The following is a 22,139-nucleotide window of genomic DNA, read 5'->3' as shown; positions in this document are numbered from 1 at the left end:
AGTGACGAAGGGAAGGAAGAGGCTGCCGGATTCCACTGGGCGCGCAGCTGCGCGCGGCGGGCGGGACTGGGCGCAGGCACGCGCCGGGGCCCCACGTCTGGCTCTGGGTTCCCCTTGGGTCCCCGGCGGGAGGCCGCGGCGCCCCGCGCCGTGCCGCGTTGTGGCTGCAGCTCCCCCAACCGCCAAAGCTGCGGGGAAGGTCCGCACTCGAGGACGGCGGGCCCCGGACGACCTGGGAGCAGCCGGGTGGTTTGCCCAGTTTTGCTGCCAGAGGCGGGACAGCGAGGAGAAGGGAGGAGAAGGGCCTGTGCGACCCCGGGAAGCCCGGGCCACCGGGCCGCAGCCCGCAGCCCGCAGCCCGCAGCCCCGCGGCCCTGCGCGTTACCGTCGGGCTCTCCGTACGCACCTGTCGCGCGCGGGCCTCGCTGGGGGCGGGGGGGGCGCCAGAACCGGAGGCCCGGGGGGGCGGCTCGGGGACTCCCCCCTCTCCTGGCTGGGGTCGCGGCGCGGAAAGCCGGTGCCGGCGCAAGGGAGGCTCCGCGCTTTGGAAAGGATGCGCCTCCTCCGCCGGGCATCGCGTTCCCAGCAGGCGCAGCCTTCGGGCAAAGCCCCCCCCCCCCCCGGCGAGCGCAGAATCTGGGGGCCAAGCGCGGGCCCCAGGAGGACGCGGGGCGGCGGGCGGGGCGGGGAGCGAGGCCGCTCGTGTGCGGCGTCCACGCGGCGGGCGTGCGGCGCTTCCATTCAAACTGCGGAGTCTCGGCTCTGGCGTCAGCGAAGGTGTGACCAATCAGAGTCCGGGGACGGGAATAAATTATGCAAATCACCATCTGGCGATGGGTCAGATGACTCCCAGACTTTTGAAAAGTACCTCGCCGGGAGCTCGAGCAGTGACAGCGGCGGGTTCTGGCTTCCCGGGCGGCGGCACGCGCGAGGGCAGGCCGGGTCGAGCGCCTCCTCCCCCCCGCAGGCCCCGCCGCCCCCGCCGGCCCCGCCGCCCCCGCCGGCCCCGCCGCCCCCGCCGCGCGCCCAGCCTCGCTTCCACTGCGGGCCGCACCTGCCGCGGGCTCGCGCCAGCGCTCCGGGTCGGGAGACCTTCGCGGCGCGCGGCAAGGGGGCGTGGCGGGGAAGGATGCGGAACCCCGCGCCTCTGCTCTGCCTCTGCGCGGTCTCCTGTTGCTTGGCGGCGGGGAGCCGCACGCCCCCGGGGCCGGAGGCCCGGCCGCAAGGTACGGTGCACCTAGTCCCATTAGCCCCGCACCCACCCACCCCCAGCTATGGGTGCCACGTCCCCTCTGTGCCTTGTCCACCCCTTTACCAGCCCTGCCTGCTTCCCGCGGAATCCTCTTGTCTTTCCTACGACCCTAGAGCTCCTCCCGCTCGGCTCCGCAGGTGACTTTCCCTGGCGCGTCCGACGAGGACTTGGGGCGGGGGCGGGAGGGGGGGGAAGCAGCTGAGAGGCTGCAGGGCGCCCGGTTGCCCTGGCCGGCCCCACCCCTTCCACGAGAAGGTTCCCTGGATCCGTGCGGTCCCGCCCGCCGCTCTTCAGCCTTCCCTTTGCGAGGCAAGAAGGGTGTTAGAGAGCTAAGTCGCCGGGTGCCCCCCTCCTAACCCGGGTGTAGGTGTTTGGAAAGTTGAGGTGGCAGAGCCGGGATTAGTACCTGCGGGAGCCTTGGATGAGAAACTGCGGGAAGCTGCTGGGCTTATTGCTCCTGGCGGCCAGCCTCCTCCTCCTCCTCCCTTACACCCTTTTCCAATCACTGCTCTTGCTCTCACCACCTCTCTTCACCTTCCTCCTCCTGGACGCTGGCTTTTCTTTCTTCTGAGTTCTATATGGCAGTCTCTCCCATTAGAGGAAGCCTGCCCTGGCCGAAAGAGGGTAGGGTCACCCACCTGGGGTGCCGGGTCAATTGGTTAAGCGGTGGAGAGGGGAGATCCCCTACACGGCACCCCATTATTTCATCTTCTACTATTCTTCTGAGGTTGAGCCGAATGATGTTGGTCCATGTCAGCTTATGGACATGCAGGTGCGTTAATTTGGGTGAATGAGAGCCTTGCTTTACTCAACATGCTCTAGTGCTAACTAGAAGTGTGACCCGGGGTAGTCGCATCTCTAGCTCCTCTCCCGTAAAACGGTACCGTTCCTTCCAACTGATGGGTTCCGCAATTCTGAGTATCTGTGGGCCATTCTTTCAGTGCCCACCTAGTGTCAGCCCCTCTTCTAGGTGTCGGGGATGCAATGAACAAAGCAGATGGAGACCCCTGCCTTCTGGAGCTAGCAGGAAGACAGACAATAAACCCATTAAAAGATATAAATGATGCTCAGTAGGAAAAAAGTAAAGCAGAGAGGGAGGAACAGGGTGCTGAAGGAAAAGATGGGCCAGTTTTCATCTGTGGTCAGGCTTCCCTCCCTGAGAGGCTGACACTGAGCAGGGAACTGAAGGAGGGAACAGAAGGATCCCAGAGCGTACAGGGATGAAGAAAAGTCACGGAGTCCCAGAGGTTGAAGTGACCCAGGCCGAACGCAGTAGTAATAAAGCTGGAGAATTCTGGGGTCAGAGAAGGCCGGATGCTCAGGTGAATGTTGGTATGGCACTATGTGGGTTCATCCACCAATGTGCCCCAGGAAGCCAGAAGACTTGTTTTCTTTTTCTCCTACAATTCCCCATCTGGTCTCTACGAATGGCTATTTGGGTGGGAATCAGGGCAGCAGACTATTTTTGTCCATGGTTCAGATTTCTGCTATTAGGGCTTTTGTTCATCACTTTAATGTTGGTCAGCCTGACGTTTGCTCATGCATTTTCTGGAACTCTGTCCTTTTTATATCAGGTGTATTCTTTTCCTCCCCACCACCCTCTTCACCACCACCTTCTCTACCATGTTGGTCTCTCTATTCATGATTTCATTTGGGATCCATTTGATTTGATATCCATTCTGGGACAAATGAAACTCCCAGAGTGGTCATTTGGTATTTTTTCCCCTTGATTTCTGGGTGACAGGAGAGCTCGATTTGTTAATTTCCTAGCCTGTTACAAGGGGATGGATAGTTTCCTGGATGGCTGGAAGAATGCTGGATGAAGGATTCGTTTAAGACTGTCCATAATAGCATGGTGATGCCAGTGCTTCGTGTTAAGAGGCCACAGGGACATCAGTGACATTATCTGTGTTTTGGGAGCGGGGCACTGTGTGTGAGCAGTGGAGCTGAAAGTAGCCTTTGCTGCTCTTACGAATTTCCCCATGGCTTCAGTCATTTATTTGACAGACTGAAAGAATGTCTGGCACATTTCTGGTACTGCAGGGAGTCCTGAGGATGCCGGAGGTCTTCAGAGTAAGTGCTGGAATCTAGCTGGGAATGCTAGGGGAAGCCCGTCGTGTGATAGCTGATGGCTTTTTATCTCTAATTCCAAAATCTAGAATCTTCCAAAATTGGAACATTTGTTTGGTAATTCGTTTGGCAGCAAGACTTGGCCTTACCTGCTCTGAATTCCTTTGGCAGTAAAAACTGACCAGAACTGGCACGAAGCTGCCTATAATATTTATTTTTGCCCTCGAGTTGGTGTGTAGTTACGTATTTCCCTACAGAAATATTAGTGTGTTTGATAATTGGGGGATGCCCCGACTACACTGGGGATTTCATGTATCACATGGCTTCTGTACCCTAATGCCTTTCTAACATCTGAAATGTTCTGAATTCTGAATCTTAGCTGGACCCAAGCATTTCAGGAAAATAATCAAGGACTAAGTAGTCATGTGAGGGGAGGAAAGAGAACTCGTTTGATAGAGAAGAGGAGAGAAAAGAAAGAGACACCTGTTTATTTTAGAGTCACGGTACTTAGTGCCTGTGACAAACTAATATTCTTAAATATTGAGGAGATGTCCCTTTATTATAACTTTGCAACTCTTCTGGGAAGCGAGGAGAAACCAGTCAGCAGATATCAAAACTAAAACCCAGAGGATTAAGTCACACGTTCAAGACTGAACTAGAACTAGACCCCGGATCTCTCGTTTTCCCCAGCCCACTAGGTGCACCCATGCCCTGTTCTCTTTCCCCCAGATGAGCACCACAGAGCCAGGGACGTACAGGTTACTGCCAAGCCTCCTGTGAGATTTAACCTTCGCACCTCTGAGGACTCGGAGCATGAAGGCTGCTACCTCCCCGTCGGCCACGACCAGCCTTTGGAAGACTGTGGCTTCAACGTGACGGCCAAGACCTTTTTCATCATTCATGGGTGGACGGTGAGGCCGGTGGGGGAAGCTCCGCAGCCTGACACAAGATTTGGTTTCCTTTGTTTTGGTCAATTAAAAAGAAGACTGGTGCTTCCAGATTCTGTGCTCTCTCTCTCCCCCTTCTCTTGTGGGCTGCTTGTGTTTCAGACAGCTGTGAAGAATGTAATGGGCACGTCGCAGAGGGGGCAATGTGGACTCCAGCAGGGTGGCATTTAATGCTGGCACACAGCGGGCTTTCGGAGAGTGGCTCTCCTGAAGGCAGCGGTCCAGCTCCACTGGCTCTTGAGGGGCCCTCTAATTACACTTAATTACATTGGTCAACCACTGCCTGGCGGGGGCCGTCCCTCCCTGAGAGCCAAGCTGAGCGGCAGCAACTTGACTGGCTCTGAGAGTCTCTGAAGAGCCAGCTGGCCTGGCTCGCTGGTCGCCATTGGCACCGTGCCCTCCTGTTTGTATAGAGATGGCTCCGGTTAAAGGCACTGGGGCTCTTTATGTGCCCTAGCCGAGCAATGCACATTGAAAGGCCCATGACAAACTTCAACAAAACAGGGCTTTAATGCTCAGCTTAAAAGCTTTTGACCAGTGAGGGGTTCATTCATTCATATAATGATGGTCTGTAGGAAAATGACACTATTAAGTGAGTAGGTCTCTGCCTGGGCTAATTGGGAGGGGACATTCTTCCTTTTAATGATGAGAAATTCATATCTGTGACATGCTTTCTGGGTCTTTAGGTCTATCACCAACTGCTGGGGTCAGGCCTGGGGGCAAGTGCCTATCTCCCTAGTGTGCCTGAAGAGATGGTTAGGTGCTTGCCTATCCATCCTCATCCCACAGCCTACAATTAGAATCCTGCAATTGAACCTTTTTAAGACCGCCCCCCCCCCCCCGTCAGAATGCAAATACAAACTGCCTGCAACTTACAAATGGGTCGCATTCCAGAAAGTTCTTTTGTAATCTGTTTGGAACTTGGAACAGCAGTTTCCCATAGAGGCAAGATTGTAAATGGCGTTTGGGTTCCCAGGCCAGGCACAGAAAATCTATTTATCTAATAATGTACATGTGGATAGGTTTACAACTGGACCTAGGCACTATATATAACTTTGTTTCTGTGGGAAAATGTGTTCTGAGTTCTAATTTGGGATTCCAGGGACAGATCTTCCCTACTCTGGAATCAAGAGGGATGGCAGACATGGGTTGTGGGAAGGGGTCATTTGTTAACTCCGAGTTTGCCTACGAGACAGCATCTCCTTGCATCTCTGACAGAGAAGCTAATTCTCCAGGGCAACCTTTCCCATCTGACTTTGGGGCAACTTGCTTTTCTGTGACAGGGACTCATGCCCACCCCAGGCCAGAATCGCTACCAACACTTATCGCTTAGTCGTAAGCCTAGTGGACAGTAAGTGGCAGCGTAAGACACCGGCTATGGGACTTCTGCTGGGAAAAGCAAGATAGAAAGAGCAATGGAAGACAAACACTCATGCAGCAGTCCTGCCTGTGGCTGGCCTTGCTCACGTGCAAGTGTTTGGTGCCTGAGCAGCCATTGTGAAAGCTCTGGAATTGGCCAGGGAGAGGGTCATGGAACTGAATTCCATATTCATTAGGACTTATGAAACCCCTAAGAAGAATGTTTTCAAATGTTCTGTTTTCTTTGCAGATGAGTGGCATGCTTGAAAGTTGGCTGTACAAACTTGTGTCCGCCCTACAGACAAGAGAGAAAGAAGCCAACGTCGTGGTGGTTGACTGGCTTCCCCTGGCCCACCAGCTCTACACAGACGCCGTCAGTAACACCAGAGTGGTGGGATACAGTGTTGCCAGGATGCTTGACTGGCTGCAGGTAAGTGCTTTTACAAACAAGATCTTGAATCTGAAGCTTCTTAAGAAAACACAGCTCTGTGAACCTCAGGGTTCTAAGAGTATCTTTGGGATTCAACTTTTTGCTTGAAATACTTGAAAGCTGAAACTCGGGAAAGCATTTTGATGATTGATATACCTCCGGATCTTGACTATTCCTTTGTTTGTCAGAACCACATTAGCCTGACAGGTCATTCAGGTTGGGAATTGTCAGGAGCCAGGACCAGCTTGAAATCTTGAAATCTGGGACGCCTGGGTGGCTCAGCAGTTGAGCCGCCTGCCTTTGGCCCAGGGTGTGATCCTGGAGTCCCGGGATCAAGTGCCACGTCGGGCTCCCTGCATGGAGCCTGCTTCTCCCTCTGCCTGTGTCTCTGCCTCTCTCTCTCTCTCTGTTTCTTATGAATTAAAAAAAAAAAAAAAAAAGAAAAAGAAATCTTGAAATCTTACTAGAGTCTGCTCTTTCCTTGGAAGAATGGCGGTCCTCAGGGAGAAGAGAACATTGGTTCCAACATATGCAGCCTAATGCTACACTTAAAATATTAAGCGTGAGAAACAGATGCCAAGGTCCTACATTCACTCTGTATGAGTTAATGATTTGCCTGAGATCGGCGGACCTACCTGGAGGCAGGGGTGTACTGGCAAAGTAACCCCATTATTGGGGCATTTCCAGCCTGACCTTCCTTTTGCCCGTGGAGTCTGATGCATGCTGATAGCATTCAGGGCAGGGTTCTCGAGCAGTACCTCAGCTCTCTGCCTGGGTTGTTCTGTAGGGCTCAATTTCTGAGCTGTGGGGTCAAAGCCCCATCTCCTCCCCCAACCAGTGAAGTGACATTTCAGGGTATGACACTTCCACTCTGGGGTCCTGGGTGGGCTGGTGGCGAGCAGGTTAGCACTTTCTGGGGCCTAAGAAGCTGTAGGCTGTGAAAGAGTAGGCTGTGGTTGGCACTTAGTCCTCAGTGATCCTGGTGGCTTAGTGGTCCACGTAGCCACCTCCACCTCCCATAGTGCTGAGAGAAGGGAGATGCAGCCGAAGGGTCAGGTGTGTAGCTTCTAGTCATAACCCCCCTGGCCCCAAACACTAGGCACACAAAATGCCATGAAGGCCTCTTGCCTTCTCCTTCCTGGCTGTGTCCTTCCCTGTCTCCTTGCCAGGCGTGTGGGCTACGCCCTGGAAAGTCTCTGTCTCTGGTTCCCAGGGCTCTTCCTTGTTGCCATAGAATTATTGAATTGTTGGGACACTGTGGGCTCAGGGTCACCTGCACGCTGCACTCACACACTTTTGTGGCTTCCTGCAGGAGAAGGATGATTTTTCTCTCGGGAATGTTCACTTGATCGGCTACAGCCTCGGAGCTCATGTGGCTGGGTACGCTGGCAACTTCGTGAAAGGCACGGTGGGCAGGATCACAGGTAGGCTCTGCTTCCCACGTGATCGGCTGACCCCTGAGCTTCCTCAGCAGCTCCACCGAGCTGGCTTTTCTGAAATGCACTGCTCCCCCGGAAGCAGCACATGGGAGCCCTAGAGGGCTAGCCTCGGAAGGGACCCAGAGAATATCTAATCCAGAGCTTTCAAGGGTTCTGTTTGGTCGCAGAGTCCTTCTTTCAGGTTGACCTTGCATGGGACCCCGATAGATGAGACAGGTAGAAGGCTTCGTTCTAGTCGAAGCCAGGTAGATGTTAGGCAGTCCTAGCTTTGCTACCGGCCTTCCGGTTCCCCAGAGAAATCTCGGGGTCCCTGAGCACCAGTTTGAAAACCACCGGTCTGGTCTGCTGAGCAGGGAAATGCCCGGGGGCAAACAGCAAATAACCAAGGTGCAGAACTGCGGTGGATCCTGACCTGTGAACCTTGAGGGCTCACTCTGTTCTCTGCCAGTGATGCTTAGGACCTCAAGGGAAATGAACCCTGGTGGATTCTTATTTGAATTCCACCTCGTTTCTGTTTCATCCACCACCAGCCTTTTCCCACTGTGTGCTGGCATGCTTATTAGTGGCCATTATCTGTTTAGAAAGGGTGCTTCAACTTCATTGTCAAATAAGCCCTTCTGATATTGGTACCCAGGTCGTTAGTAAGAAATTTGCATTTTCCATCCTGGTGAACTTCTGATCTGTGTTTGGATTCGATCATTTAGTGATTTGAAAAGTGTGAAAGATTTTCTTTTCCACTGTTATGCTTCCTCAACTCTGTACACAGAGCTTCCTCCAGGCTGAAATTAATGGCAAATTTGTGGCCCTAAACTTTTTTTTTTTTAAAAAGATTTTATTTATTTATCTGAGATAGAGAGAAAGAGCAATAGGGAGAGCATCAGCAGGGAGCAGGTGGAAAGGCAGAAGCAGGATGTAGGGCTCGACCCAGGACCCCGGGATCATGACCTGACCCGAAGGCAGACCTTCAGCCACTGAGCCCTCCAAGAGCCCCATGTTGCCCTAAAATTTTATCTTCCTTCCGGAATTCTTTTATTTTTCTTCACTCCCAACTTCCTTCTTGCCTCCAAGATACCAGGACCCGACTGGTCATCCAGAAGGAAAGATATGATCTGTGTCTTTCCCGGCAGTGCTTTTATTTTAAAACACAAAGAAGTCCTGTCTAAAACAGAGGAGGAGTCCTTAGCTAACAAGTGACATAGTAAAGGTAGATGTTCATGTTTTAGCACCAAGTTAATGGAGTAGTTTAATATATATATATATATATATATATATATATATATATATATGTATATGTATATATATTCATGAGATTGTATTGGCCTGCGTCACATTATCCTTGGGCTTTGGTCTAGCGCGCACACACATATGCACACACACCCCTATAGGTCCTGTTATTTGATTTAGGAAACCTCAAGAGCCTTTTTGTTTCCCAAGATCTTGGGGCCCGAGCACCCAGGGAGCAGGACCATGTGGCTGCCCGTGCCTACCCACATAGCTGCGGTGCGGGGCCACTCCAGCTCCGGTGGCCACGCAGCCCCCAGCCCAGCCAGATGCTCAGATTCAGAGCCCGGCCCAACTCGTTCAAGCTGCAGCCCGCAGGAGTGTCCCCTCCACACCCCCCAGCTGTGGATCCTCCCTTTCCCTCTTTCTGAATCTGACAGTGATGGGGCCGGGGGAGGGTGTTCTGGGACCCCCCCACCCGCTCCTCCCCCCCCAGTGCCTGTTTGGGTGGTGGCCTCTGAGACAACGGCTCTGCTGACGGAATGCTAAAATCAGTGCTCCGTGCAGCTTGCGTGTCCCGAGCACGCTCCTTCTCTCCAGCCTTTCTCTGCGGTGGGGGCCTGGTAGGTGTTCAGGAAATTATACCCTCTACCCTCAGCACCTCAGGGATGGGCTCACCTGACGTGGCTGTGTGCTCGCCTAATGGGGGAGGCGGGTGTGCACTCCTCCTCTGTGTCGGTAGACTCCCCAGGAGCCAGGGAACCAGGTGGTCCCAAGGGGTACAAGGACCAGATTGCAGCTTGAGTGGGGTCCTGAGGCCAACAGGGGCAACACCCGAACCCTGGTCTTGCTTGGATTAGACCTATGGCCTGGGGTTTGCCAGTTTTACCTTCTTCGGCTTTTGACAGAATTCTGTGCTATGCTAGGGAAGAGGTCATATTTCTGTTAGTCATAAACAGATAAGCGGATTCATTCATTTATTTAAGAAATAGGAGTTAAGGGTCCACTCTACAGACTGTGGGCCAGATGCTTCCTAATGTCAAGCACCACCTAAGCTAAGCTGTGACAGGTACTGGGTGCTAGCTTGAAGACTTGTCACAATGGGGTCACGGGGGCCTCTTGGCTTCATTTTACAGGTGGGGAAACGGGGACTCTGTGCTGAAATAATGGGATCAATGTCTAACCGTCATAAGTAGCAGAGCCAGGATTCAAATGCAGGCTGGCAGATTGCAGAGGCCGCACCCAGCCACCAGCCCCTATCACTCCTCTCCTTTGCTGGTGGATATAAAACAGTGATGCAAGGGCAGCAGGCCCTGCCCTGCTAGGCCACCATGCAGAGGCTCTCCGGGGTGTGCATGCGTGTGCATGTGTGTGCAACTTTCATTGGCTGAAGAGAACGTCTTTGGAAGGGCTCTGACTGCATGGAAGAAAGGGTGGCTCTCTGCTTTTGCTTTTCTTGGAGGGGACGAGAGCTCCCTCCTATTCCTGGTGAAAAAAAAGTAAATGGGGCAGCCTTCCCCGGAGAGTCTGTGAGGCCTGGTTATGCATTGGGCTGGGTGAGTCCAGTCCGGGTAGGCAAAGCTCGCAGCCCCCAGGCCCTGCCCCCAGCCCCCAGCCCCCAGCCCCAGCCCCCAGCACCCAGCCAGTCCTGTCCAGGAGCCCTGCCACTGCCTGCATTCCTCTGGCATAGCTGGGTTTCCATGGCTCTGACGGTCTGGTGGAGACTTTTATTCACATCAAGCAAAGAGCCCCTCCCTTGTATTGGTTGCAAAGCAGAATGGTCTTCTTTCTCTCTTTTTTTAATTCCAGAAAACATAGCAAGAAGCAGGGGGCGGCTGCCTGTGTTGGGACCACAGCCCTTGGCAGCCTCTGAACTGAGGCATCACGGGCCGTGCTGGGGGTCACTGCTCCCGTGCCACCCTTCTTTTGGGCCCGGGGCTGCTGATGAACCGCCAGGCACCCTGCGCTTCCAGGCATTTATCTAAACTTCTTCTGGAACCTGCTTATTTTCATGCAAGACGCGTTTCATAAGTTTACTGTTGACTCCAGACGGTAGCTCTGCCTGCTGTGTAGCCTGAAATCGGCCCAGTGATTCGAGGCTCACCGTATGCTCCCTGGTTCTCTTGCACTGGGGCTTGGGGGTCCTATTACCCATCTCCTCCTTGTATGACTCTGTTCTTGGTCTTAACTCCTCTCCGACGTGGTGTTTCTAGACCACGGTGCCTGGGCCTCAGTGCCCTTCACATTTGGGTCAGCTAATGCTTTGTTGTGGGAACTGATCTGCGCATTGCTGGATGTTTATCAGTCTCCCTGGCCTCTGCCCACCAGCTGCTAGCAGCTTCTCTCTCTCCACAACTGTGACAACCACAAATGTCTGCAGACATCGCCAAATTTCCCCTTAGCAGCAAACTCACTCCCAGCTGAGAACCACTGTTCTAGACTAAACAGTGTGCAGTACTCTCAGCTTCCTCCGGGCCCTCGCCTGTGTCTGTAGGGCCTCCAGGCTGGCATGAAGTCAGCTCCCACAATCACTTGAGCTTGGTAATAGCAGCTAGTACTTACACTGACAAGCACTTAATCTCTTAATATCTCACATGAACTGTGTGGATTAAGATGTTCAGGTTCAGTTTTATCGATGATACTGAAGGTGGGAGATGTTTTTTCCAATCTTCAGGCTGGAAATTCACAGACCATCTCCTTTTAGGATCTTCAGATTCAATTCAAAGACCACCTCCTTTTATAATCACCTGGGGAAATCAGACTTGTTAATCAAAATCTCTAGGGGGCTGGGGAATCTGCAACTCAGACTTTGCCAATTCTTTTCTTTGGATGGTTTACATTCATGTGGTTCCAAAATAAAAGTCTCTTATCATTGCTGCCACCTACTAGGTCCTCCCTGCCACCTCTCTGCTGCACGCATATATACAAGTAGCCAGTGGCTTGTGTATCCTTCCAGACGTTTACGTAGCCACCTAATAGACTTTGGATTTTCCGCAAGCTCCCAGTGATATTTGTGCTGTTTCAAATGTGAGAACCAGTTCTCTCTATGCTGCTGTTTGCCTGGGCAGTGCAGAAAGTCTATAGGCAAAAAGATTTCTCCCTCTAGCTGCAAAATACAGGAATTCTGGAGGCCTGGGACACGGGTCCTCAGTGTAAGTCTGGTGTGCCCTCCACCCCTGATTTCACCAGTCCACCCTTGGGCCAGATTCATCGCTAAAGGAAGGGGAAGAGTAAGTCCACATGCAAACAGCTCAGTTTGGGAAAACTGAGTGCTCCCTCCAGAAGATGTGGGTAGCCTGGTTATTCCATGACAAGCCTGCTACACTAAGGCCGTGGAAGGCTTTCAATGGGAGAATAAATGAGATGAATGGCTTAGTTAGGCTAGCCCGAGTTCTTTCTAGAATGGCTTCATTTCTGACGGTCGGGGGATCCTGGGAGCTGCATGGCCTTGTGAACCCGGCAGCTAGTTTTCCGAGTCAGTTGAGTTGTCAGGACAGGTGAAGGCTTCAGAAGAAAGTAAAAGGTCCCTGACTGCATGCATCACCCTATTTCAGGTTGGGGGGGCTGGCTCTGAGGAGGCCTCATTATACACACATGGGCTTACTCGTAAGTCAGATCTCATGCCCTTGGTCCACCCGACACAGCTAGTCTTGGCTCCCCCTCCCACTCTAGGTTTGGATCCTGCTGGGCCCATGTTTGAAGGAGTGGACATCCATAGGAGGCTGTCCCCTGACGACGCAGACTTCGTGGATGTCCTCCACACTTACACACGTTCCTTCGGCTTGAGCATTGGGATCCAGATGCCCGTGGGCCACATCGACATCTACCCCAATGGGGGGGACTTCCAGCCAGGCTGTGGACTCAATGATGTGTTGGGCTCAATCGCATATGGAAGTAAGTTCCTATTGTCTGCCTCACATAGAGGTTTGACTGGGTGATCACAGCTCCTCCGAAATCAGCATGAGCTGGTCTTGCTCCCACCAATGTTCATTTCATTGCACGCACACCCTCCATGGGGCCTCCAACCCCGTGTACCGTTCATTTTTCTGTAGGCTTATTAACAGCAATCTGTTGGCCTCTGCTTTGCATTCTCATACTTTGAGGTCCTGGTTATTATTGCTTAATTTCTTTTTACAAGAAAAGGAACATATATTTGTTGGGGAAAAAAAAGTCAAGCAATGCAGAGTCGCATAGAGCATTCTCCCACCCCCTTTTTACTCTTCAAAGGTAGCCAATGGGGGCAATTTTGTGTGTATCCTTCTGGTCTGGTTTTCTTTTTAAATTGTGTGTGTGTGTGTATGAGATTATAGTTTTTGAAATCATGTTCTGTAACTTTACTTTTTTAGTCATAGTACACATAATGAATATTCTTAAACACCAGAGCACATAGATTTGCTTACCTTATTCTTTTTAAAGTCTGTACAATATTCTATGGCATGGATGCACTATAATTTAATTTTTTGTGACATTTTATTTTATCTTTTTAACAAGATTTATTTATTTGAGAGAGAGAGAGTGCGCGCGCACACAAGCAGGGGGGAGGAACAGAGGGAGAAGCAGACTCACCCCTGAGCAGGGAGCCTGATGCAGGACTCAATCCCAGGACCTGGGATCATGACCTGAGCTGAAGGCAGATGCTTAACTGACTGAGCCCCCCCAGGCACCCCTTTTGTGACATTTTAAAGAAGTAAAATCAAGATGATGTCTCCATTCACTGATGATTTAACGTCTGCATGCCTGAGCCCGTTCCCAGCACACTTGGGCTGAACTGAATTTGCTGCTGAAACTCAAGTGTGGTGGAGTGACCGGGCTCTTCCCAGGTTTCCCACTCGATCACTACCCCAGGGCCCACCAGCATTGCGAGGTCTTGGCCCCTGTTGGTTCTCTGCGCTCCGATGCTCTGCCCTTTGGATGTCCCACTCCCTCATGCAGCCTTAAGACTGTAGCCCTCCCTCAATGTGATCATATCCAAGTGGCCCTTGAAGGCTTAGAGGTCCGTACAGGTGACGGCATCCTTAAGGCCGGTGGTGTTACCGAGGAAGGGATGGGATGGCTTTGTCCAATTTTTCTTAAGGTCCTCCAATTTAAGGAACGATTGGCTTTAGCTTCTGGTGACCAGAGATAATGATGTACGTGGACTAGAAAATCCAAATTATGCTCCTAACTTTGTAACCATCTGATCGTGTGACTCTGAGCAAGTTACGGACTCTCTCTGGGCCTTGGGGGGCGTGATCTGTATTTGATGAGAGGCTCATCCCGTGTGTTCTCTGCCCACCCCAGCAATCACGGAGGTGGTGAAATGTGAGCACGAGCGGGCCGTGCACCTCTTTGTTGACTCCCTGGTGAATCAGGACAAGCCGAGTTTTGCGTTCCAGTGCACAGACTCAAATCGCTTCAAAAAGGGGATCTGTCTCAGCTGCCGAAAGAACCGGTGTAATAGCATCGGCTACAACGCGAAGAAAACGAGGAGCAAGAGGAACAGCAAAATGTATCTCAAAACCCGGGCGGGCATGCCTTTCAGAGGTAACCCCCATCCCCCCTGGTGCCTGCCCAATGGCCTTCATCTTTTCCCTTCTTCTCAGTTCCACATTGTGGAAAGGGCAGGTCCCAACCCAGGACGTGTGGCAGAAGCACAGTGAACTCAGATCACTGCACGTCACACGATGTTGTGCACACCCTAGGAAAGCTGATCTTGCCGAATAAGTGGTGGGAACTCTTTTGCTGCGTATCATCATTCTGTTATCACAATATCAATACCTTGAATTTGTATTAAGATCAGAATTTTTCGTTGCCTTGCCTTTGGCTTTCGCGAAGCTACTTAGTATTTTCCTCCTTTGAGTGTCACAACTAACCTGAGAATGGACCAAGAGGGAGTCGGCATGATGTTGTGCATTTTTACAACATATTCTAAAACCCAGCAGTTTTGTGGGTGCTGTTTGACCTATAGAGGAAGCTGGGGCTCAGAGAGTGAATGCGTTGGCCCTTAATTCAAGGTCGCACAGCTAGAGAGTTGCTAAGCTGGAACCAGCTCCCCCTCCCAGTTCCCCAAACTCCCAAGTTTGGGGCTTGTTTTATACTGTAGTGATTCCTCATCCCATCTGGCTGAATGAGAGCAGAGGGAGGCTAGGGTTGGACTGAGGGACCCCTAAGAACTCGGGGTGCTGGGTGACTCAGGTTGAGTCGGGGTGTCCTGAGATGACCAGCAAAGCTCACACATGCCTTTGTCCTGCTATCTCCGCAGTTTACCATTATCAGATGAAAATCCATATCTTCAGCTACAAGAATGTGGGAGAAATCGAACCCAACTTTTATGTCACCCTTTATGGCACCAGCGCAGACTCCCAGACTCTGCCTTTGGAAATGTAAGTCGCAAGCTCCCTTTGATGGGCTCAGGACCAAGGACAAGTCAGTGTGAGAATGAGCGAGCATGAGAGCATGTGAATGAGTGCAGGGAAGTGTAGCCTGAGGGCTGGCGGGATGGGCTGGGTGGCTCCAGAGGCCCCTGTGGTCCACACTCCCCACCAAGCCTTTGACTCAGACCCTTTCTGGGCGGGATGCTCCTGGATGAGTCAGCAGCAGGAGAAGCTGCTGGATCAGCTGGACAGAAACTGCTGTTTCATTTCAGGCAACGCCTGACACCTGAGGCTGTAGGAAATTTGGAACACAAATGCCATTCCCATACTGTTTCTAATCTGTGGGAAGGGCGCATAGCAGCGTGTATCTGTTGGTCACACGCAAGGTGCAAAGCAATATGCTGTGTAGTGTGGAGATGGCCAGGTCATGTCATCAAAGTACTCACTTCCTAGGGCTCAGGGTGTGGTTGAGGGAGCAGGTGTGTGCACATACTGCCGTACACACATGGGGGCAGGACAGGTCCCCGAGTGTCAGGTGAGGGGTACAGGCAGGAAGGGGCTGGGAGTTCAAGGGAGACTAGTGTGTGTGGGCCCATTTCACAGTGGTCCCCATGGGACCGGTGCTACCACTGTGTCACCCCACAGAGAGGCAGGTCAGTGACACCTGCTCCTGTGTCCCCTTGTAGAGTGGAGCAGATTGGGCTAAATGCCACCAATACCTTCCTGGTCTACACTGAGGAGGACCTGGGCGACCTCTTGAAGATTAAACTCACCTGGGAGGGGGCGGCTCAGTCCTGGTACAACCTGTGGAAGGAGCTTCGCAGTTACCTGTCTCAGCCCCGCAGCATGGAGAAGGAGCTGAGCATCAGGCGCATCCGGGTCAAGTCTGGGGAGACTCAGCGCAGGTAAGGGGCATGGGCGCTTTCTGGGCTCCGTGTCCCTGGGGAGCGGAGGGCGGCAGCCTCTGCAGCGGCCTCTCCTGTGCTGAGCGTGTGCTTCCCAGTGTTCTGTCTGAAGGGTCCGGGGCAGCCCCCCAGATGGCTTCGTAAGGAAAAGTGAACACTGTACAGCAAGACCTCTGGCAGCCGTGGCATCAGTTGTGTCCCGATGCCGGGCCCTCGGCTGCGGCAGGGGGCAGAGTGGGGGCTGGAGTCCAGCCATCGTTGCACCTGCTGCGCCAGTGTCGGCCCAGAGGAGGGAGGGCTTGTCCTGCACGGGGCTCTCGGGGAGCCCTGCCTCACTGACCCGTCTTCGCTTGCCCCTGTGTGGGGAGCAAACCAGGGTATCCAGCCTGGGGAGCCCCCGTGGTGAGGGCTGCCAACCCCTGGTTTCCCCAACCCCCGATTTTCGGAGGGCTACACGCTTCCTTCACAGACTGTGAGTCAGGCTCATGGGCCGGGCCTGACGTCAGGGGCGGAGAGCCGTCTATGCCAGGCCCGCCCGCGGCCCCTGCCGTGTGACCGCAGGCCTCGCCTGGGAACTGCAGACCTGTGTGTCTCGGCCCTAACGCTGCGCCTTGGCTCTCTGAGCAGGAGCCGGGGAAGCCCGTGGGGCCTTGGTCACGAGAGGGGGGCTTTCTCGCCACGTGTTTCTGTGGACTGCTGGGAGTCGCAGGCAACCTCGGGGTGACAGGAAGCGGCCCCCGCTGTCTCTGTTCCTAGTCTGCTGGTTCTCTGTGTCACGGCCCTTCCTGTTTCCCGCTTCCATCCATCGCCTGTGGTGCCATGTGGCTGAGCGGGGGAGAGAGGCTTGGGGCCCTTGTCCGAGAGGTTCTGGTCTAGAAAGCTGAAGGCTTTGCCCCCTGCCCCGCCCTGGGTTTCATTAGATGTGTTTTGCCCCCTGCCCCGCCCTGGGTTTCATTAGATGTGTTCTCCAACTTGACGAGTACCATTAAATCTTCTTTCAAAGTGTTTTAGACAAATTGACAACCTAAGAGTGAGAGTCCCGCTCTCCCTTGTCCTTGCCTCCGTTTGGCAGGACACTGTCACCATTCTGAGGGCTGCAAACTGGTCCCTTACTGTGTGTTTATATGTTTTAGTTTCCTGATCTCAGTGAGGTACGTCCCCTCCTTATATGTTTACGGGCTGTGTGGGCTTCCTGGCAAAGCTTCCCAAAACTGTTTTGAATGTGGCCTTTTCCCTTTTAGTCTGCATGTCCCATATGTCAGGGTCAGGGGCCCCATACATGTCTTGGTCATGGGTCATGCTAACCACACACTGCTGAGACCCACACACCCTGTATGTCATGGTTGCTGTGGTTATTCGGGTCGTTTTCTTCTGTGATCCTGGCTGAGCATTTTTTGAACCTTTGATTTAGACTCACAGCTGAATCCCACTTATTCTTGTCACTGGGGATCCATGAGCACCGTATTGGAAATGCCTCAGGGCCCTCCGTTTGGCGGCATTTGCAGTCTGCCCTGGGAATGAGCATCCATGAGCACCTCAGGGCCATGTATGATGTGTTAAGATGGGACAACACATTCATTGTTGACTCCGTGCCATATGAGGCAATGGCCATAGCACAGACTACATTCGTAGAACGTGCTATCAAGATTCAAGGGCATGGGCAATCAGGGAGGCTCCAGAGAGGCCATGCCTTGGGAGGCAGGCAGACTTTTCAATGAACAAACAGTAGAAAGTGAAAGAAGTGTGATGAAATTCTGCATGAACCAGATCACAGAGGGTGTCAGAGCAAGACATGGTTTGGGCACTCGCAGCAGCGATGGGGAGTTCCAAAGATTTGAGTCGGGTGTGGCCTAATGAAAAGACCCCCTCACTCGGCCTGCTTTGGATCCAGAAAGCACCAGCTGGCCAAGGCACTCCCCTACGAGAGTTGTGGCTACATTGGCAGGTTCTTTTTCTTCCTAGATTGACTTTTTGTGTGGACGACTTCGAGAACACCAGCATTTCCCCTGGCCAAGAGCTCTGGTTTCACAAGTGTCGGGATGGCTGGAGAATGAAAAATGAAACCAGGTAACTGGGACTCTGTCATCTGCAGTGCATGTTGACGGGTCACCCAGCATGTGCTGGACGTGGGTCTGGGTGCTTGGGACACAGCACACAATGGGTGCAAATCCCTTCTGCCCTGAATCTGACCTGTCAGGAGGAGGTAGGCCAGTTGGTGGAAGATGCAGGATGTTGTACAAGTCTGTGTCCCTTCACCTCTTGTCCTGCCTCTTGCCCCGAGGATGTTCACAGCCTGTGGCCCTGCTGGAATCAGGCCACCTTAGAATGGACCTGTCCATCGAGACCAGGGCTGTGGGAAGGTTCTAGGGCTCCTTGCTTCCTTCCAGGCACGTGTTTAGAGTGGGCATCAGGTGGGAGGTAAGGGTAAGCATATGCTTGGTCTCAATGGACAGGTCCATTCTAAGGTGGCCTGATTGTAAGCAGAGCACACCCTCAGTGCAGACCGCTGTGTTCACCAAATGGATGACCAAGTGCCCCTCTTACAGGCTTCCCTTCGGATCAGCCGCGGAGCATCCCTGAGGGGCTGCCGCCCCCCGCACCCCCGCACCCCGCCTCCCAGGGACACGGAGGAGAGTTCCTGCTGACAACCCACCTGATGGAAGGACCCCACTTGGCCTTGACCCTAGCGCCCAGAAGAGTCTGTTTGCTGGGCCCAGGACCTTACCTCCTATGATGGTTGGGACATCTCGCCGGAGGGGACTGCGCACGGCCGCTCCTGCCACCCCTGCTGGCCCCGGGTGACTCCAGCTCAGGCCTGTGTGCAAAGGGTGCCCGGTGAGCCTGTGCTTTCCCTGCCAAGAGTTGCTCGTGCAAGGCTGTGAGCTGCCCGAGCGGACCTGAGGGGTGGGGAAGGCTTTCTGCTGGGAGCGGATGTGTGTCAGGGTGGCAGACCCGTGACCTCGTTCACCCAGAGCGCCCCAGAGCACCTCACCTGGGGCAGTGGTGAGGCCCTCACTGTTGGGGTTCCATGGGCTGCACTCGATGGATACTGACCACATGTCAGATGTTCCGTCCTGCCGCCCAGCTTGTCCTGAAAGCACACGTCACTGGCTTTTCTCAGTTTTCCGCTGCTTACTTTTTGATGGTACAAATGTGTATTAAGCACTTAAACTTAATTAGCACAAGGCAGTAGACGTATTCATAAACCTTTCCAGATGTGGAGTCCAATGGGGTTGGGATTTCTAGACTTCCTTCCAGTTTAGGTGATCCGCGGATACACACGTGGTGATGGGCATGGGGGACACGGTGTGGGGAGGCTACAGGTCTAAGAGCCGGGATCCTAAGCTTTTGATGGTCTCAGCTGGTTCTTGCTGGTGAACGTGTGTACTCCCTACGTGCGTGTTCCATCACTTGCATTGGAGCAAGCAGGGCACCACATGTGCTGGGCACAGGAGGTGGCCAGTTACCAAATGTGATGGCTTTGGAGCCGAATCTCTTCTGCTCAGGAAGATAGACAGTGTCACGTATCTATTGCACACATCTGTTCACCCGTCATCAGAGCTGGCACTAGGATTTGATAGGGTGTTTTTCCCTCCTTGGCACACCTGGCTCTGATACCAGGGCCTTCTCTGTGTTGAACTCAGAAAAGCCTCCCATTTCAGATCTTGAGATGAATGAATACACGTGAGAGCTGGGAGACTGATTAACTTTTCCAAAGGTTTGCGAGAGGGTCGCCAAACTAGAGCCTCACAGTGGGAGGTGAGCGGGGCCACCGCAGGAGCCACCACAGGCTCTGCTTACAGCACCTGGCTTCCCGAGCGTCAGCCCCATGCCTGCAATCCGAGCTCGCGGTGGAGTCAGGTCCCGGTTTCCCAGAGGCGAGCCCGTGCTGTGCTCCTCTTTGCAACTTCATCAAAGCCTTTTCTCGCCAGGATGCCCTGATGTGACCAACGAGGAATTGTTTTTCAGAGCCATCCATAAAACCATGAACCCTTTCATTAATGTATAACTGGGAAAGTGACTGTTCCAAGAGGTTGGGCTTTTTATGGGTGAGATTTATTTGGAAGAAGGTGTGATGTCAAGTTGGGGGAGAAGAGTGATTTTCTTTGTACTTAGGTGTTTAAGGGATGTCGTTTGAATCTGCATTGTGCCAAAGTTGTATCATTGTTTAATGCCAAAATTTTGAAGACGTCAGCAGTCAAGTCTTAATTAATTCAAGGTATTTTCTTAAATGGTGTGCTTCTTCTGTTCTTCTGTGAATGCTTTCTAGCCAAAGTGGACCTTGTATTATTGACCGTTCATCCCAATTACTTCTGACTTCTGTTTTTAGTAATAGAAGCCTTAGGAATCAATTCCTCAGTGGGTCTTGTATTTATACATTTGGCTTGAAGCCTTATTTGTATATAATGATGCTTTTTTTTTTTAACACTTAGAGTACTATTTATTTCTCAAGTGTATATAATGTATAAAAACAAATATATGGCTAGTTTTTATTTTAAAATTAACCAATTTTGAGATTAGAATTTTAAATAGTAAAATAATAAAAAAAATCTATACAACTCTTTGTGATTTGGCATCTCAATTCTTAATATTTGAAAGAATTATAGCTGCCCAAGCCTAGGTTCTGACAAAAAATTACCTTTGTATAAGCTCTACTCTCTGATACTAATTATTGGAAGGAAGTGGATAACAGCTCCTTTCACTAAAGAACAAGATGGGAAATTATTTGAATTGCAGAAGCTCCTGAAGTGTATGTTAGGAAAAAAGGCGGGACATTGGTAAATATCGGGGAGGACGTAGGTTTGATTGCCTGGGACCCAGATAGCAGTGACCCAAGGCAGGTAGCAGCTGAATTCTCTATTATGTTAAAGTCTTGGGTGGTATTGAGGTTCTGCTCCTTAAAGCTGAGAGGGGTCTGGGCTCTAAGTTTTTCCTGTGCCACCCACTGGATGTTCCTCTCATCCCCACAGCCCAAAGTGACCCCCATTGGGTCCCTTTCCAGACTGTGAGAAGGAGGAGGAGAAGTCCAACTCCAGTGAAAATATCGAACTAAATGAAGTTTGTATTTGTTAAAGTCTGACCTCTCTTTCTTACACCTCTTGCTTTCTTCCAAGACTCTACATAATACCAGGGGTATTTCTCTTGTTGCAGTAGAGCTTAATGATCATTCTATACACGACCGCAGAAATTTCTATACAGTGGGGGGGCCATCTTGCTTCACTTAGCTGCCTTCCGTGGCTGGTCATCAGGTCCACATTCCTTTCCTGCCCACATTTTTCCAACCAGTGCCTCCTTTCCTATTGCACCTGTTGCTCCAAGCATTTCCCTTTCCATACTCCTCAAACCTTCCATTTTCTTTCTTTTTTTAAATATTTTATTTATTTATTCATAAACACACACACACACACAGAGGCAGAGACACAGGCAGAGGGAGAGGGAGAAGCAGGCTCCACACAGGGAGCCCGATGTGGGACTCGATCCCGGGTCTCCAGGATCACACCCCAGGCTGCAGGCGGCGCCAAACTGCTGCGCCACCAGGGCTGCCCTAACCTTCCATTTTCCACATCTACTTGAGTTTCTGCTCCCTCAACCAAAGCTCTTGTGTGTTCCGTGTAGCTGACGGATGGTTGGAAGCTCTCAACTCGGTTGTGCTCATGTTACAACGGCTGGGAGGCCTTCAGTAGTTGGTCCAGAGTTATTCCTATTGTCAATATAACATGCTTCTTAATTCAAATTAATCTTTGGTTTGCACTGAGGCAGAAGAGCAAATCGAAAGAAAGATTTCCTGTTAGGGTAGGAAACTGTTGGGTCAGGGTGGTCATCTCGCAAACAGCCTCATCCTACTTGGAAATCTTTCCTCTAGTGAAGTGTCCTAAAATACTGCTGGTTTTCACAGTTGATCCCATTCCTTCCCTCCTGATCCTATAGATCCCGGGAGCACCAGTATTTGTTTTCCCTCCCCCTTTCTCCCCTGTGGTTTCCATGGTGGCAGTAGTTGCTATGGGGAAGTAGAGACAAGTGTCAAAGCTTTCTTTTGTAACTGTGGGGTCATCTACAAATTGGGGATGGTCTCTCCTCAAAAAAGGTGAATAAGTACATGAAAAGAAGAATAAAACAAATGCAAACCAGGGTTCAGATCCTCTATTCTCCTAAACACCTGTGG

At 52.1% G+C, this 22,139-nt stretch overlaps 1 protein-coding gene across 1 annotated transcript; it reads left to right on the top strand.

Annotated features, from left to right (window-relative positions):
* The first annotated feature begins 991 nt into the window (after window positions 1-991).
* Window positions 992-20,509, top strand: LIPG (lipase G, endothelial type). The gene is made up of 10 exons (XM_055323898.1): window positions 992-1,226; window positions 4,052-4,233; window positions 5,879-6,058; window positions 7,371-7,482; window positions 12,391-12,612; window positions 13,999-14,241; window positions 14,960-15,080; window positions 15,758-15,976; window positions 17,939-18,043; window positions 18,523-20,509. The coding sequence occupies exons 1-10, from the start codon at window positions 1,130-1,132 to the stop codon at window positions 18,554-18,556; spliced, it is 1,515 nt and encodes a 504-aa protein (XP_055179873.1). The 5' UTR covers window positions 992-1,129; the 3' UTR covers window positions 18,557-20,509.
* Window positions 20,510-22,139: the final 1,630 nt, after the last annotated feature.

Source organism: Nyctereutes procyonoides, unplaced genomic scaffold (genome assembly GCF_905146905.1).
Source record: "Nyctereutes procyonoides isolate TBG_1078 unplaced genomic scaffold, NYPRO_anot_genome, whole genome shotgun sequence".
Taxonomy (NCBI): domain Eukaryota; kingdom Metazoa; phylum Chordata; class Mammalia; order Carnivora; family Canidae; genus Nyctereutes; species Nyctereutes procyonoides.
The sequence above is the reverse complement of the archived record's forward strand: the minus strand, read 5'-3'. Positions and strand labels throughout refer to the sequence as shown.